We start from the raw sequence: 18,557 nt of genomic DNA, 5'->3' as shown, positions 1-18,557 counted from the left end.
ATGCATTGTAGATAATAGCACTGATAGTTTCGATCTTGGATCTTTAGATAATCTATTTGATCAGCTTTAAGATTCTCAGATTCAGGGAACGGGATGCAGTGAGTTGCATGGCTGTGTGAATTTTCAGGATGGAGAAACTGGAAGTCTTTAAGTAGTAGTTACCCATGCAATGTTAGCAAAACAAACTAGAAAAAAGCTTAAAAGAAACAAACCTGGAACTTTCCTTTACCATGAGCTGCATCATATTGCCATTTTACTGAAGGCACAAAGACATATTTTTTAAATTAATACTTCCCAGAAGATACAGTGGTGCTGCATAGCCCAGTGCTATTTCTAAGATTACAAAGTAAAATAATATTTCTAAAAACAATATCTTCCCAGTGTTACAAAATATTTGTGGAGACATTACAAAGTAGTATAATTTACACTACAAAACTATACATTTGTGCATCTTACAGTGCAGTACCTAAAATATGAATTACAAAGTTTACCACAAAGTAGTTACAGAAATAAAAAAAGTAGATCAATCTATTATTTCCACATAATGAATGGATAACCAGATTACAGAATGTACATTGGAGTGCTTGAAAGCATTTGATTTTTGGTGTACCAATAAGTATTAAGAGTTAGATATCCTTAATATAATAAAAAAAACATGTGTTTATGCATCTGTTGTTCCTTCTCCATTCTCCTGAGGCTGAAGCTGCTCTCTTTCTGTTTCTTCTTGTGGAGGTCGAACACGTTTAAAGAAGCCAACCTAAAACAGTTGTGAAAGCAAATTTGAAATACAAAAATTGGTACTTAACAAAATATTAAAATAGATACATTTAAGATTTGTGTATTTCGCAGAAGCGGTTTAGCTTTCCAGAGACCAACTCTATACACGCGATATCATACCTTTTTGCTCACTCCCAGAATGTCATTGACACCATCTAGGGATGGATCCAGTTCAACACATGAAATATAAATATATAATATATAAAGGCATTTACTTACCTTATACATTATGAAAACCATGAGTGCCAACAACAGTAAACCAGATATCACTGCAAGTATAATCACCCACACTGGTACAGGCAAACTGGCCGTTTGATTAACCCATAAAATATTTGTAGTAACCTGAAAAAGGGTGAATACATGAAAATATTACAGAATGACTTCTAACCAACTACATTTAAAACACACAGCATTTCATGCCCTGCTGCAGTGATGGTGTGTGAAATAAAGTCAAAATTAGTCTACCGATATACACTGATATATTAACCCCCCATGTTAAAGTTTTATAGAACTGGCACCTGACACCCATTTCCCCTAAAAACTACTGGCTACAATTTAGATATAATTAGAGTACATATTACTTGGTGTTGCATGCAATAACTGTGATATTTGAAAACACTTACCACTGTGTTATTGGCTATATCAACCATTTGCACGTTTTTATAGGGAAATTCTAGAACATTAAAAGAAGCTGTTGATTTCAGTGAATATGAATGATTCTGGTTCTCCGTCTGTGAAGGAAAACAAAATAGAAATTTGTGCCTTCAGCAGTGGTGCTTAACCATAAATGTCATTTAAATGAATGCATTTTAAGTATTCAGAGTAAATTCCTTCAACTTAGAAAATGAATACTGTAAAAAAGAGTGAATGCAGGATAATATATACAATTATGTATAGGGCCAGGGCCTGATTAATGGTGGAGCAATTGCTGGCTTTCAGATGAGCCCATAACTCTCAACCTGTCCCATGAAGCAATGATCTGCTCATGTCATCCTCCCTTACTGACTTTGTGCGCCCCAAAATAACCTCACTTCACAGCATGCAGCTTCAGTGACAGAGGATGATTGCAGATAATTTTTCTCACTGATTTATGGAACTCCTTCCCACCAAACTACAATACGCCCTGCTATACCATAGTGTAAACTGTAAAGTGCAATTTACTTTACCAGACACACATTTTTACAATAATTTTGTGTAACTCACTAGGTGAAAGCAAAAACAACCCAAAAAATGCAAAAAATTAACTGGTGCATGTCAGCCCTTTGTATTCTCTTTCAACTATCTTTTAAAAAAACATTATACACACCATTGAAAGACTGCTATAACCAGAGTATATAAATGCTATACAATAAAATTTGGTATCTAGTTGTGTGTAACTTTTAAAAAACTAAAAGCAAAAAATATGAAATACAATAACTTACATTTAGAAAAGTTGGAGTCCACAGTCTTGACCTAATGTATAAAATTGCACTCTTTCCTTTTTCCACTCGTCCAACACGACAATCAATTTTCAGGCAATCAGCTGTTTCGCAGCCCTAAATCGAAAGAAACAGCTGTGAATGGTATATCCCATACATACAGGATTGCACAGGGTGTGTGACAGTCGCACCACTTGCCACTTATAATGTAATGCTTTTTGTAAGTATATTGCCGGTGCCAATAAACAAGGACCAAAGGATGAGCAGACTGGTCTTTCCCTACATGCAATCCACATATGTGATGTCACACGCATGATGCATTAGTCAGAGGCTGGCTCAAAGACTAGCTTATTTCATTTTCATTCCTATCTTTTGATATCGATTTAATTATGCCATGGAATGAAAATACCAGCTAAAATACAAATTCCTAAAAAAAACTCACCACGGTACTGTATCATGGATCTGTCTGGCTCACAATCAGAGTGAGGCAGAGAGAATCAGATATCAGTCACACATGCACAGAAGCGTTTCCTATTGGCTGCTGCAGGTCTTCAAATTATCTGTTATTGGTGATAACAGCAGAGTATGTAATATTAATAGGTTAAACTGTGATATTTTGCCTATACTGAAATTAATGAATTTAATGAAGTTGCTCTCCTGCGAAAGATTTATTAATAATGCATATTAAAGTACTCACAACGTACATTCATCTTTGGTGAGGCTGCCTGGCTTATTAAACCATCCCTTTAAAGTGAGAGAGCATTATGTATACAGATTTCTACATGATGCTGCTAGGTTATATACAGAAAAGGTACAACTACAATTTCACGTATCAAAGTTCTTACAAGAGTCTGGATCTCTCCTTCGGTCACAGTTAAATCACGACGATTACGCTGGCGATTTTCAGTAATACGTGTTTCATTTTTATCATCACCTTGTGATCCTGTAAGCTATAAAACAAAAAGGAGAAAATTATTCTTGGGAACTATCAACTTTGATATAACAAAATCAGTAGCATCACAGATTGCAAGGATGGTAAAGTCTCAAGCTCACTGTTGGAAAATCTGAAGGGAGACCAATCAGCCACAAACTTGTAGCAAGAAATTAGTACATGGAGCATGCCTGGAAAAATTAACTTCCAGTCATTTGATATGCTTTTCTCAATTGCCTTAAATATTGGTTAGATTACTTTTTCCCAATTACTCAATGGCACAGTCTATCCACGAGCGTGCTGCAGAATTTAGATCACAAATTACATCAATACCAGTCACTGTGGTCTATGACCCTGATATAAATACCAGGTAATCTGGCCATACACTACCTTCTGGAACCAGCTGCAGAGGTAACTGCTGATCTCATACCTGCCCAACCCATTACTCCTGCACAATTAAAATGTATGAGAAACAGAAATGTCAATAGGTTTCTCTAATTTACTATTTTACTGAAGAAAACTTCTGGAGGAGCTACAGTAATATCAAAAAACTGAATTAAAAACAAATGTGCTGCTGCAGAGTTTTGCATGACATTGGAAAAATAAAAAATGAAAGGACATGCAAATTGATGTACTACCATCCCATGAAACCTTCTGCACACATACTATTGGAACTCCCACCATAACAGCCAGAAATGGCCCTGTCAAACCACCAATAACTACAGGAACAATAATACTACAGGTCAAAATAAAGAAGGACCAAATGTGGTGGGGCATATGAGAGATTTGAAAAGCTCCGAGTATCAAGCTTCTGGAAAAGATGTTAACTGAACGGTTCAGAAACTGGAATGGTGAACAAAACACCAAGCATCTGCACTAGAGACTGAGATGTCAAACAACACGTAGGAAACAAAGAAAAATGAACAAGATGTATTTACCTTCACATTTAATGGATTGATTTCCAGGTTGGAAGTGCACTCCATGGGACCATCAATATCATATGTAACAACATACAATAAGGTATTGTTGTTAATCTTGTAGGGCCACTGAAGAGTGAGGATGGCTTTACTAAAAGCACTTGGGCCATTGTTTCTCAGCTAGCATGAACAAAAATATCAATAAGTTATTGATAGCATTAACAGTAAAAATAGACTGTTTATAAGAAATGAATGAACGTTTCCCTAGGTTATTTTTTTAAGATTAATTGTGATAAATATCTCTTTTACAAAAAAAGAAATCTCATAGTGGTCAAATTTATCGTCACATCATGTGAGGGGACAGCTACAGACACACACTCTCTCTCTCTGCCCAGCAGGCAATACATCAGGTCAAGTAGTGTAAATAAATCACATCTTTTTGAAGAAATTGGTTTTAACTTTCCTTGTGCATTTACTTTTCAAATATCTTTTGCTTTGCTGGTAAGTGGATTTAGCCAACCAGTATTAGGCAAATCTTAGTAAATCCATGTTTTGACCTTAATCGAAAATATCTTGCTAAATCTTACTAGCAGGTCACATTGTTTCAGGGTACAAAAAACAAAAATGTAGCACTGAGACATAAATATATACGTTTGGCTTATGAGAAAGTTTTGCTAAAGATTGGCTTATGAAAAAAGTCTTATATACACGGATCAGCCATAACATTATGACTACCTGCCTTATGTTGTATAGGTCCCCCTTTTGCCACCAAAACAGCCCAGAGGCATGAACTCCGCTAGATCTCTGAAAGTGTGCTGGGGTATCTGGCACCAAGACATTAGCAGCAGATCCTTACAGTCCTGTAATACACGAGGTGGGGCCTCCTTGGATGCATCCTGGTGCCATGTGTTCTCCAGGTAAGCAACACACACACACCCAGCCATCCAAGTGAAGTAAAAGAAAATGTGATTCATCAGACCTGCCCACCTTATTCCATTGCTTCGTAGTCCAGTTCTTTTGCTCACCTGCCCACTGTAGGCGCTTTCGGCAGTGGATAGGGGTCAGTCGGCATGGGCATCCTGACTGGTCTGCAGCTTGACAGCCCCAAACTCAACAAACTGTGATACACTGTGTGTTCTGACACCTTTCTATCAGAGCCTTAACTTTTTCAGCAATTTGAGATACAGTAGCTTGTCTGTTGGATTCGACCACACCGGCCAGCCTTCGCCCTCCAAATGTATCAATCACTGGTTTTCCGTCCTTGGACCACTTTTGACCACTGCAGACCAGGAACACCTCACAAGAGCTGCAGTTTTGGAGATACTCTGACCCACTCGTCTAGCCATCACAATTTGGCCCTTGTTGAAGTTGTTCAGATCCTTACGCTTGCACATTTTTCCTTCTTTGAACACATCACCTTTGAAGGTGAAATTTTCGCTTGCTGCCTAATATATCCCACCCATGTCAGTGGTCATAATGTTATGGCTGATTGGGAATATTTTCTGGGAGAACCTGAATGCAGCATGCATGTGATGTTTCATTGTGTGCGCAACCATTGGCAGCACGTCAATGGTTGCGCACACAATGAAACATCACGTGCGTGCAGACGTCTAATGTCACCATCTGACAGGAGGCAGCAACAGCCAAGAGAGTAAATGAATGGCATTTCAAATGGTAAACCCCTTTTAACTCTCAGAGATCACTGGGGGGGGGGGGGGGACACCATCTTCTGAATAAAATCTCATTTATATCCCTGTAAGCATGTAATGTTACCTCAAAGACATGCTGAACTAATGGACCAATGTCATCTTCTGTGACCAGATTCATCTTTGCTTCCCAATTTGCAATTGGCAAGAATAATTCATTTGGAGTTGAGACCCTGAATAGGTATATACAGTAAAATGTTAAATGTGGAAACAAGTACTAATATTTTATAGCTTTACATCTTTTTTTGTTCAAAGTATTGACACAAACATTTTTTCCCTATTAAACTAACAATTAAAAAAAACCCTTTTGCTTACTAAAGATATCGGCTGGACGTGACTATATTTTTCACAAAGATTTGTGTTGGAAAAATACAAAAAACCCATATATCACTGTAACAAATGTGAAACTGGATACAACTTTTAAAAATATTTTTTTTTATACACATTCTTTGCAATATTATCTGTGTTCACACTTACCCTCTTATTTCCACAGCCGATGACACAGCAAGGGCAATCTGGATTGACTGGACTGGACTCAAATTGTCATACTGATTTGAGCTAAATGTACAGAAAATGCAGAATCATCAACGTGGAGCAACTTTAATACATACATAAATAAAACTATACATTTTTAACGCATGTCTGCATATCACTCTTTTTGCATATTGGTTTTACAACATCAGAATGAATGACAGGAGGGGCTAAACAAGTATGCTGGAATGCAAATTTTGTGTCAAAGGCAGCCATAATTTTAAATCATACATTATAGACAATTCTATATTTATATTTTATGACAATATTACAGGACTAACACATCTCTAATTGTAAAATGCCTTTTGACTCTTGCTTGCTTTCACTTTCCCGAATATCCACAGCAGGCATCTTCTAAAAGACCCACTGAGTAGGATCTACACAATGCATAGTTAAATCAGTAAGAATACTTTTAAGAAATTTAATTAACTATGCATTATAAAACACCAACATAGCGTTTCTTACAGGACAGATTCACCGACTTGAATTATTATCACACACAGTAAAGACTGGGCATTGAAATGTTTAAAGCATATGATGGGGAGAAAGGGTTGTAAGGACTGTGTATAGATAGCATGTAGATAGTGAGAAGGAGGGAGAGGGGGAAGATAGTAAGAAAAAGTGGGGTGTAGATAGTGAGAAAAGGGAGGAGAGGTAGCTAGAGAGAAAGGGAGGAGAGGTAGCTAGAGAGAAAGGGGGTAGTAAGAATACTGAAATAGTGAGAATGAGTGAGAGAAGGAATTATTGTGTTGATGAATAGTGTGAATGAGTGAAATAAAATTATTGTGTGAATTAGTGAGTGACTGTAAAAGTGTTTGTGTGTATCATAGATGTATAATAGATTTGTAGAAAGGTAAAGATCACACAAGCAGGGTGTTTGTGCCTTGGGGACCAAGATGGCACAGGGCGGGCTGTTTGGGGACAAAGTTAACTCCTGATGGGATGTTTGGGGACAACAATGTCAAGCCCTATGTGTGTAATCTGAGTGCTGGTCAGGTTCTGTGTGGGCAGCATGGACGCCAGGGCGAGCTTTGGGGTGTGCAATCTGTGAGCTATACTTGTAATTTAGGGGGTTTATCTATACCTTTAATGCTAAATTTTTATGTGAATTCCATATGCTATGTTTCCATACATTATTTATTTATACCTGCAAATACAGGGTTTGAATGTCTTATTCAGTTGATCAATACCTGCAAAGCTGTTTCCGTGGTTTTTATTTGATCTATACCCTCAGTGCTGAGTTTACATGTGATTTCCAGTTGATCTGCTGGGGTTGTGTGTTCTATTGATCAATACTTGCAATGCTATGTTTCCATGCATTATTATTGTATACCTGCAAATACAGGATTTGTATGTCTGATTCAGTTTATTTGATCTATACCTTAAATTCTGAGTTCACATGAAAATTTCAATTGATCTATACATGCAAAGCTGGGTTTGTGTGCTCATGTGTTGATCTGTACCAGCTATGTTTCCATACATTATTTATGCATACCTGCAAATACAGGGTTTGTATGTCTTATTCAGTTGATCTATCCATGGAAGTGCTGTTTTATGTGTTTATTTGATCTATACCAGAACTACAGGGAGTAAGTAAAAGAGACGTATGGCTTAGTGAATGAGGGGACAAAGAGATTTTTGGGGATGATTATGGGGAAGAAGACCTCTCAATGTCACGGTAGGGTCAGAAGGAGGGAAGACTGCACTGACTCTCACAGTCTTCATCTAATCTGTAGTGAGTGTGGCATATATTTTTATGGTGTGGTAGTGGAGGGAATTATTGCATGCTAGGGAGTGTGGAGTGGGGGCCCAAGGAAATGCTTGCATAGGGTCCATTATTTCAATATAAAATTGACAGCAGGGTCAATATATATATATTTATATATATTGTCAGCAGTGGCTAACAGTATATATTGTCAGCAGGGGCTAATATTAATATACATCGGCAGCAGGATCTAATACTAAATAATGAAAACTACAGTGATTTTTGAATCACAGTCTTTACTTCAAAGAGATAAGTATATATTAGGTAGCTACAAATGCATGTCTAGCGTATATATATCAAATAACAGATGGAATAACTATCTTGTGATAGTAACTTTTTTATTGGACTAACAAAATTTTGGAATGACAAGCTTTCGGAGCTCTTCTCCCTTTCTCCCGAAAGCTTGTCATTTCAAAACTTTGTTAGTCGAATAAAAAAAAAATTATCACAAGATAATTATTCCATCTGTTATTTGATATTGACACCACTGGACTAATATGGCTACAACCTCTACTATATGTGTAATATATATATATATATATATATATATATATATATATACACACACATATATATATACCCACACACACATACACACCGTATATACAGTGTGTAATCTCATGTGCTTCCCTCAATGTGGTCACCCTAGTGTGTGTGTATGGGCAGTGTGTGTGTGTATGGGCAGTGTGTGTGTGTGTATGGGCAGTGTTTATAAGCTAGTTTATAAGTGTGTGTATATGTGTGTGTGTAAAGGCGGGGGAGTATGAGGGCGGTGTATGTGTATACATGTGTGTATCGACAGGCTTGTATAAGGGCAGTGTATGTGCATATGTATGTTTATGGGCATGTGTGTGTGTGTGTGTGTAAAGGCAGTGTGTATGCAAGAGTAGTGCAGGTATTTGTATGTTTGTAAGCTGGTGTGTGTGTAAGGGCAGTGTATGTGTATATGGGCAGTCGTGTGTAAGGGCAGTACATGCGTATATGCCTGTTAATGGGCAGATGTGTATGTAAAGGCAGTATGTATGTGTAAATGTGAGTTTATGGACAGGTGTGTGTAAGGACAGTGTAAATAAAATAACCTCTAAAAAAAATAGTTGGGGGCACAATTTTCCATTCTTGCTTCGGGCGCAAAAGGAGCTAGCTACGGCTCTGCTCCCATCACTTTATACTAAGACATTACATTATATTAATGTATATAACGACAGCAGATTATGTAGCGCTGTTACATTCAGTCAGTAAAATTTAAAATCACATACACCCACATAAAAGGAGAAGAGTGCCCTGCTCTTGCAAGCTTAAAATCTAGCTGACAGCATAACTCCTATAAACTATATACCACCGTCAATGTCTGACTCAGGGTGACCACATCGACATGTATACATTTTTCATATTGCTGACCAGCCCAGATAAAATGCAGCCCTGAAATATGTGGGATATATAGACTCATGGGAGGGACCAATTAGTCGGTTATACATTATCCATACTGCAGTGCAGCTCTTTAGCTGGTGTTGTCAGCAATATGTAAAAATTATATCTGTACTGGAAAACATGGCTGATGTGGTCACCCTACTCTCGGTATATAATGATAGCAGTTTTCCTGTACCACCATCAATGTCTGGCTCAGTGTATAGTGATAGTAGATATGCTGTTCCACTGTCATGCGTGCCTCAATATATAATGATAATAGCTATGCTGTTTTAACCCCTTAATGACAAAGCCCGTACATGTACGGGCTAAAAATGCATTGTTTTCAATGGGCTTAGGGACCGCCCATTGTCCTTAAGGGGTTAAAGTGTGAAGTGTGTGTGTGTGTGTGTGGGGGGGGGGGGGTGACATATAGGATCCGCCCCAGGTGCCAAATACTCTCGGTACACCTCTGAATAAATGTGCCCTTTGCAGCTTGATGGGGTTACTTTCTTAATGTCTACTTTTATAGACATTTTTTTAAAAAAGACAAAAAAAACCCTCTCCCAATAATAATATAACATACAATATATAATTTATCACGATACTCCATTGTACTCCAGCTGCAGTGAGGATCTGTATGATGCTTTTGCAGGCAATGAGTTCCATGTTCCCACAGGCCCTTACATTCATAATATATGACTGCTCTGAAGTGTTAAACAGGTGGATTGAAAATTATTAAACTAATTTTACTCATTTTTTTAACATACCTCTGAATCTGTAAGTCAAACTTAACAGAGTTGTCCATTTCTGAATGCTGATGAACACTGAAAAGCAGGCCTGCCAATACCTGAGATAGTTATAAAAATATGGAACATTTATGGAATTCTGATTTTAATATTTTTTTTTCTAATTCTTAACACACATATATATATATATATATATATATATATACACACATATATATATATATATATATATATATATATATAGATATACACACACCACATACACACATATACACACATTTAATATTTAACCCCTTTAGGACCGCTGTTTTTCATACCCTAATGACATGATTTTTTTTTTTGTAATATTACCATGTTTGTTAGTTGCAATTATTCTAAGCACTCAAGGTATTGATATGAAATATACATAATGAAAAAATTGTCATACTTTTTGCTTTGCTGTCCATATAAGGCAAGCAGAATTCAGCTTAAAAAACATGAAATTGTCATGCTACTCAGCAAGACAGGCAAGGTTGTTGGTGCATGGAAGCAGGATTGAACACCACAGAAACCATGGTGTTTATTCAATAAGGGCCGAGTTACCACTACTCACTATGCAGTGCCAACACTGGCAAGTTCCTCCAGCAAAAGGCTGATCTGGCCCTGTATAATGTGTAAGGCAAAGGGCAAAGAAATGCCACTACCTTTACTATGCATTATACAGGATAAGCCACGTTTCTCCTGCAATAGAAGCTAAAGGGGGGGGGGGGGGTGAATAGGCCTCATCGTGATTTGATAGGAAAGGCCATTGCCTTCGAAAACAAAACAAGAATGCTTAAAACACATTAAAAAAAATAGACATGCTAATAGTTTATTTTCATCATTTAAAAAAATGCAAAGTGAGTGATCAGAAGAAAAATCTAAAACAAATCAATATTTGGTGTTACTGCCCTTTGCCTTCAAAACAGCATCAATTCTTCAAAGTATGCTTGCAGTCGGTAGTTAGGTTGTTCCATATATCTTCGAGAACTACACAGTTCTTCTGTTCTCTCTCTCTTAATATAATCCCAGGTAGACTTGATGTTGACATCAGGGCTCAGTGTGGGCCATACCAACACCTGGATTCCTTCTTTATGCTTAAGATAGTTCTTAATGGCTTTGGCTGTATGTATGGGGTCATTGTCATAAATTTGGGGCCAATCAGATGCCTCCCTGATGGTCAGTGGCGTCGCTACAGGGGGGCAAGGGGGGGCAATTGCTGTTGCCCCCCGCCGAATTTGTAACCACCCAGGACAGTCCTTGACTGCTAACGACGGCATGGTGCCGTCGCTAGCAGTCCCAGTCAGGTGCTAACGACGGCACCATGCCGTCACTAGCACTATCTTACCTTGATGGAGGTCTGTGGACCTCCATCACCACCTACCCCGGCGATCTGCCCCTCACACTGAAGGGCACCACCGGGGCCACCCGATCTGCCCGGTGATGTCTCGCGCAATGACGCGATGACGTCACTGCGCAACTTTATTAACAACTGACAATTGTCAGTTAAAGCGGTATGGGGGCATGCTGCTTAGATGCCTGTATCTCAGGCATCTAAGCAGCTACATACCCCCAACATATACCATTGGAAATGTAATCGCCTCACCTTTCCAACGGTATATAGATTGTAAAACAATAATAAATAAGAATAAAAAATACCAAGTTAAAAAAATAAAAATGTAAAAAAAAAATATTTGGGGGTCTCTAAAGGCAGATAAAAAAAGATCAAAATTGCCTAGAGACCCCCAAATTAAATTATTTAAACATAAAGTAGTTTAACTTTAAAAAAAAAAAAAGTTTAAGTATTCTAGCTAAATGATCACTGTGGTAGCCAATGTTACCACAGCGATCATATAGCTATAAAAAGTCACATTCCCTTTTTAAAAATGGCCGATACTAATTTTTAATCCCACGATCCCTTTGATCATGGGGTTAAATTTAGCCAACGGTTGAGGGAAGCAAATTTTTGAAATCCTGATGAACTGCAAATATTATTAAAATCAGCCATTTAGCCTGGTACGTGAGTAACCATATCATCCCTGGAGTTTTGCATTTTTACTGCAAAACTTATTTTTGCTGTAAAAGTGATTTTTTCTTCTCCCTTTACCATCATTTCTTTGGGATTGTAAGGGGAAAGAATGGTGTGTGCTACTGTGAGTAAATGTATGGAAAGAATGGCGTGTGCTTCTGTGAGTGAATGGAGATATGAAAGGTGTGTGAATGATCAGTAATTAGGGTTGAAGCCTTGACGTGGCATTATTGCTCACGTAGGAAGTTAAATTATGGCACAAAAAGTACACTTTTGCAAAAACGACATCCCTTGGCGCATCAAATGAGGGGCTGCATGTGTTTATAGTACAAACCTGGAGTGCGCAAGACACAAATGAACATGTCGTTATGGTTAGAAAAAACATATTTTCAAGCCAAAGCGACATATTCCATCATTATTTGTGCACTCAACTTTTGTCCTACAAATACATGTAGCCCCTCATTTGAAGCTCCAAGGGGTGTAGTTTCTTAAAATGGATGAATTGTCTGAATGAGGGAGAGCATGAGTTAATATGTGGATGATTTGTCTGAATGAGGGAGAGCAGGAGTTAATGTGATTGTGTGTATCATAGATGTATAATTGTGGAAGGGCAAAGATGGCACTAGCAGGATGTTTGAGCCTTGGGGAACAGGATGGCACAGGCAGGGTGTATATGGGACAAAGATGGCAAATCTTATGTGTGTCATCTGGGTGCTGGCCAGGTTCTATGTGGGCAGCATGGTTGGGGTGTGCAACCTGTGATCTATCTAATGCCGTGTTTTCATGTGAATTCCAATTGATCTGTACCTGCAAAGCTTGGTTTGTGTGTTCTTCTGCTATGCTATGTTTCCATACATTATTTATGTATACCTGCAAATACAGGGTTTGTATGTCTTGTTCAGTTGATTAATACCTGCAATGCTGTTTCCATGTATTGATTTGATCTATACCTGCAATGCTACATTTCATATATTATTATTGTATACCTGCAAATACAGGATTTGTATGTCTGATTCTGTTTATTTGATATATACCTTCAGTGCTGAGATCACAAGTGAATTTCAATTGATCTATACATGCAAAGCTGGGTTTGTGTGTTAATGTGTTGATCTATACCTGCTATCGGCAGCAGGGTCTAATATATATATATATATATATATATATATATATATATATATATATATATATATATATATATATATATATATATATATATATATATATATATATCGGCAGCAGGGACTAATATTAGGCCCTGAAATCATTTAGTGGAAAAGTTAAGGTATTGTGTTTAAAGGATTTCAAGGATTAGTTGTACTAAATTGTGGCTTCAGGCTTCCCATGTTGAATGATCAAGTATTGTACTGTTCAATAACAAAAGTATCATTCCATAGCACATTACTTTTGGCAATATATATATATATATATATATATATGTGTGTGTGTGTGTGTGTGTGTTTTTTCAGTGGTATGATTTAATGGTGGAAATTATTAATGCCCCCCCAGTTTGACTGTGGTATCTTGTGTGCCCCCCCTATATATTGTTTCTAGAGTCGCCACTGCTGATGGTATTGCTTGATGGAAAAGTATCTGCCTGTACTTATCAGCATTAAGGAGACCATTATTTCTAACTAAACTCCTTTTGCAGAAATCCAGCCCCAAACTTCGCTGTTGCCTGCAAACACTCAAACTGCAAACAAACTGTTTTCTGCTACAGCCAAATATTTCAAATGTCCAGAGCACCTGCTGCCAATTTTCCACTTTTTTTTGTGAATAGTCGCATCGGTATGATATTTTGGCTGCAAATATTTCTTGAACACCACATCTGACCAGACTTTCTTTGGACAGTAGATAGGTGTACCAGGGTCCCACTGTTTTCTTCCAATGCTGAGCTGATGGCACTGCTGGACATCTTCCGATTGCAAAGGGAAGTAAGCATGATGTGCCTTTATCTGATGCACTGGGTTTCCTTGGCTGACCACTGCATCTACGGTCATCAATATTGCCCATGTCCTTGTGTTTCTTCAAAAGAAGCTTGGACCTCACTGATGCAATAGAATTACCTTGTATCTTGTTGCTGTGCTTAGTCTTGCTACGGTCTATGACTTTTCCACTAAACTGTCTTGATATCGAGCTTGGCTGTTGCTCACTGTTCACCTACACAGTTGTTTCTGTTTCAGTTAGTGATTTTTCAACCTACATTTTGATTTAATGATCAATAGCAACTATTTGGTATAATTGCTTAATAAATCATACACCTGACTATATGCGTACAAAATCTCTGACTTTGTGCAAGTGCACCTAAAAGAATTGCTGCTGTTTTGAAGGCAAAGGGTGGCCACACCAAATACTGATTAAGATTTTTTTCTGTTGACTTACTTTGCAATTTGTTACATTTGTTACAATTTGTCAGTTTTTGAATGCATTCATAATTCATAAAAACAGCATATGTTCTCACCTAAAACTTATTTTTAACTGATATCAGTATATTTTTATTGGTATGAGTTCCTCTTTTTGAGACAAAGATAAAACTTAAGAATGGGTTCCTATTGGTTTAAGAAAACCTTTCTGATGGTCTTGATGGAGGATGCTAGTCAGGCCCGGACTGGCCGGGCCTCGGCAAGGCCGGATTGACTTAGGGGCTGATGGAGCTGCAGCTCCAGGCCCCTACCTTAAAATAGGCCCAGTCAGGACCGGACTGACTGGGCCTATGCGGCCTCATAAGGGCATAAGGGGCCGGGAAGCCCCCACCAGGGCTGGCCTTACAGGTGTGCGGCCGCACAGGATTTAAATTAAAACATCGGGGTTTGTTTTTTTTACTTTATTTAACATCCTCCATGTTAAATAAAGTTAACAAAAACTAACATGGAGGATGTTAAATAAAGTTAAAACACCCCCCCCCGATGTTTTAATGTAAGCCCTGTGCGGCCGCAGACCCCTAAGGCCGGCCCTGGTGGGGGCTTCCCGGCCCCTTAGAGTGGCGGACCCGGTCGCAGTTGAGGCGGGGCACCTGCCCCTTAAGCCCGCCGCAACTGCGACCGGGTCCGCCACTCTAAGGGGCCGGGAAGCCCCCACCAGGGCCGGCCTTACGGGTGTGCGGCCGCACAGGGTTTAAATTAAAACATCGGGTTTTTGTTTTTTTACTTTATTTAACATCCTCCATGTTAAATAAAGTTTTTGTTAACTTTATTTAACATGGAGGATGTTAAATAAAGTTTAAAAAACCCCCGATGTTTTAATGTAAGCCCTGTGCGGCCGCAGACCCCTAAGGCCGGCCCTGGTGGGGGCTTCCCGTCCCCTTAGAGTGGCGGACCCGGTCGCAGTTGCGGCGGGCTTAAGGGGCTAGTGCCCCTTATGCCCCCGTTAATGCGGCCGTGGAGGCCGCATAGGCCCAGTCAGTCCGGTCCTGCCGCGGGCCCGGCCGCAGTTGCTGCTTGCTCCGGCAACAAGGTAAGTAGGGTGAGGGAGGGGGGTGCAGTGAGAAGGGGCAGAGGGGGGTTAGATAGTGATAAATGGGGAGAGGGGATAGATAGTGAGAGGTGGTACATAGTGAAAAGGGGGAACATAGTGAGAAGGGGCAGATAAGATGGGGAGAGGGGGTAGTGTGAATGCGTATGAGAATGAATGAATGAATAAATGTGTGGATGAATTGTGTGAATGCGTATGACAATTAATGAATTCATGTGTGGATGAATTGCTTGAATGATTTGTGAGACTGCATTAATGAATGTGTTAACGATTTGTGTGAATGAGTAAATGCAAAGATGGTACATGAAGGGTGGGCTTTAACAATAAATAAATAAATAAATAAATAAATAAAAATAGGCTGCTCGGGCTTAAATGCCCGGGCCTATTTTTTGTCCCAGTCCGGGCCTGATGCTAGTAACATGTGGGCCACTTAAATACACTTGTTTGTACTTTCATATAATGTGAATGTTTGTTTTTGTTTGTAGTCAAAGTAAAAAACCTTCACTGAAAAAAAGATACAATACATGCATTTTGATTTTTTGTACAGCTAACTTATTTTCATACCAGAACAATACACTTTTTTTTTACCTTTGTTCCAGCCTTCATTGGATTTCCAAGATCACATACCACAAGGCGTGTTCGATTCTCAGTCTTAAATGCACAAGATAACCTAGATAAAGTCTAGAAAATAAGGAAAAAAAAAACGAAAAAAAAAACCTATATATTACTCAACATGCCGAAATTGTATTAATAATAATACAATGATTCTGTATTTATACATTAGAAGAAATTGAAAGGCCAGTCCATCAATGCGTGATGCTACAAATAGAATAGGTGTCAACAGGAAAAGATCTTAAAATATATGGTCTGAAGGAAAGGTATCACAGGCACAGTTAACCAAGACCCAGAATAAGGATTGTCGAAATGCAGCATCATGGGGATTAACATATAAAACCACAAAATGGCCGATGCCTATATACAAATACGTATATTTTAAATAAGTTTTGATCTGATATTTAGAGGAACTCAAGTCACAGTACATACGGCTTATACTTTTATGGTTGAGGGGATCTAAACAACTAAACAAATCTTAACTCACCTCATTGTTTCTAATGACACCAATAAAATCAGCCTGTTCTGGAATCTGTATAAATAACTCTGCTTCATAAGCTCCTTCCCCTTGGTTCTGAGCATGTACGAGCAATGTTAATGGACTATCATCACCAATATAAATCTGCTTTTGTTCACTGTTGAAAGAAATCAGACAAGATAAATCATGAAAGAAATCAGACAAAAGAAATCAATCTTTATCCCTTTATTGACTGTTTTTTTTTTTATTATTCTGTTTTTCATCTTTAATCAAATCAAGCTTTTACAAACACAATGTTTTTATCGTTTAGTTTTGTACTGGTGTGTTACCAAATGCTAATTTGACTTCATATATTGAGATTAATAATCAGCCTGTGTTTATTTAAAAGAGTGGCTGTCAATATGAATCTGAGAAACGCAGCAAATTTTATCTTATATTATACTACTGTATACTATTATACTACAGATTTATGCTGTTTTTATACATACATCATAGTAGGGACTGTACTACATCAAGAAGCACACTTAGGAGGTATGCTGTTTTTACCAGTGATGGTGGACAAACATTTGTCAACTTAGTTAAAAAAAAACTTTGATCATAAATGCTACCTCATAAAACTGATATTTTATTTATATCATATCCTTGCAATAATTTCCAAAACTACAGCAAAAAGAAATCAGTTACAGATGGTAATATGTAGCACACTACAGAAAGAACAAGATAAGTAAATGATAAAAAAAAACAAGATAAGTAAAAGATATTGACACGAAGGATTCAATGGGAAGCATCCAAAACAATCTCATTGAAAAATGCGTCATTCTGTGTATCCCTTTCTGAACCTTCAACATTTTAGATATTTTGTAACTAAATAAGTACAATCACTAACCTTTCTACTGATAAAATCAGATTTGGTTTGCATATATTATCTTCACCACAATCCAGTAAAATGTGTGCCTGGGAATGATACAACAAAAACATTATATTATATCTTGCATTACAACTATTCACTTTAAGACAACTGTTATTTGTTGGATCAATCCTCTTCTGGGTTTCTGCAAATTTTATATTGTCTGCTATATTTATTGATATTTTGTAATCACACAACAAATACCACATTAGAAGGATACTATTAAATAAATAACATAATTCTAAAAAAAGTTTACTTTTTCATTGAAAAAGGACCTGACTGGGATGTCACGGAGAGATGTCATGAGACTCATATAAAATACCTCTCATCATGGGACCTAAAACGCTGAGAGGGACAGGCACCGGTCAGAATGCAGCATGTGCTTACTGAATTTCTTTGCATAGCCGTGGGGAATATCATCACGTTCATGTGACATTTTGGTACATTTAGGAGTGCTAAAAATAAGCGAAATGGGGAGTATTTATACAGTATTAATGGAATTCTGTCAATTTCGAAGCACTGTACAAAGGTAATTTGTACTGACTGACTGTTTAAGATGGAAAAAATGAAACATTAAAGGGAACAACTGATTACAAATACCTGTTTTGTAATGTTGGCTGGAGTGAACTGGTTTAAAATAGGTAACAATCCAGATGAATCTGCTGCTGAAGTTGAGTTCATTTGGTACTCCATAAAAACTGTTATAGGTGTAAGTTTATCCCTGAATTCCGACTCATCCTACAGAATAAAAGAAGGAAAAAATAAAAAACATCATGTTGGATTATTAAATATCTTAATGTAAGAAGGGCGCAGAGTACAAGCCACACGAGAACAAATTCTGCAGAAC

The 18,557-nt window shown here is 37.8% G+C and overlaps 1 protein-coding gene across 1 annotated transcript in view; it reads right to left on the bottom strand.

Moving 5' to 3' along the window:
• Positions 1-661: 661 nt before the first annotated feature.
• LOC149290670 (integrin alpha-V-like) overlaps positions 662-18,557 on the bottom strand; it is a 47,758-nt gene continuing 29,862 nt past the window's right edge. The window contains exons 18-30 of the mRNA XM_089488456.1: positions 18,311-18,448; positions 17,690-17,757; positions 16,813-16,960; positions 16,302-16,394; positions 10,220-10,299; positions 6,227-6,307; positions 5,817-5,922; positions 4,065-4,223; positions 3,041-3,145; positions 2,199-2,312; positions 1,401-1,508; positions 997-1,119; positions 662-757 (exon numbers count right to left, since the gene is read on the bottom strand). Coding sequence (XP_089344582.1) covers positions 662-757; positions 997-1,119; positions 1,401-1,508; positions 2,199-2,312; positions 3,041-3,145; positions 4,065-4,223; positions 5,817-5,922; positions 6,227-6,307; positions 10,220-10,299; positions 16,302-16,394; positions 16,813-16,960; positions 17,690-17,757; positions 18,311-18,448 — 1,419 coding nt within the window. The remainder of the gene's footprint in view (positions 758-996; positions 1,120-1,400; positions 1,509-2,198; positions 2,313-3,040; positions 3,146-4,064; positions 4,224-5,816; positions 5,923-6,226; positions 6,308-10,219; positions 10,300-16,301; positions 16,395-16,812; positions 16,961-17,689; positions 17,758-18,310; positions 18,449-18,557) is intronic.

Source organism: Sceloporus occidentalis, unplaced genomic scaffold, assembly GCF_023333645.1.
Source record: "Sceloporus occidentalis isolate IW3139 unplaced genomic scaffold, rSceOcc1.0.p SCAF_38, whole genome shotgun sequence".
NCBI lineage: Eukaryota > Metazoa > Chordata > Lepidosauria > Squamata > Phrynosomatidae > Sceloporus > Sceloporus occidentalis.
The sequence above is the reverse complement of the archived record's forward strand: the minus strand, read 5'-3'. Positions and strand labels throughout refer to the sequence as shown.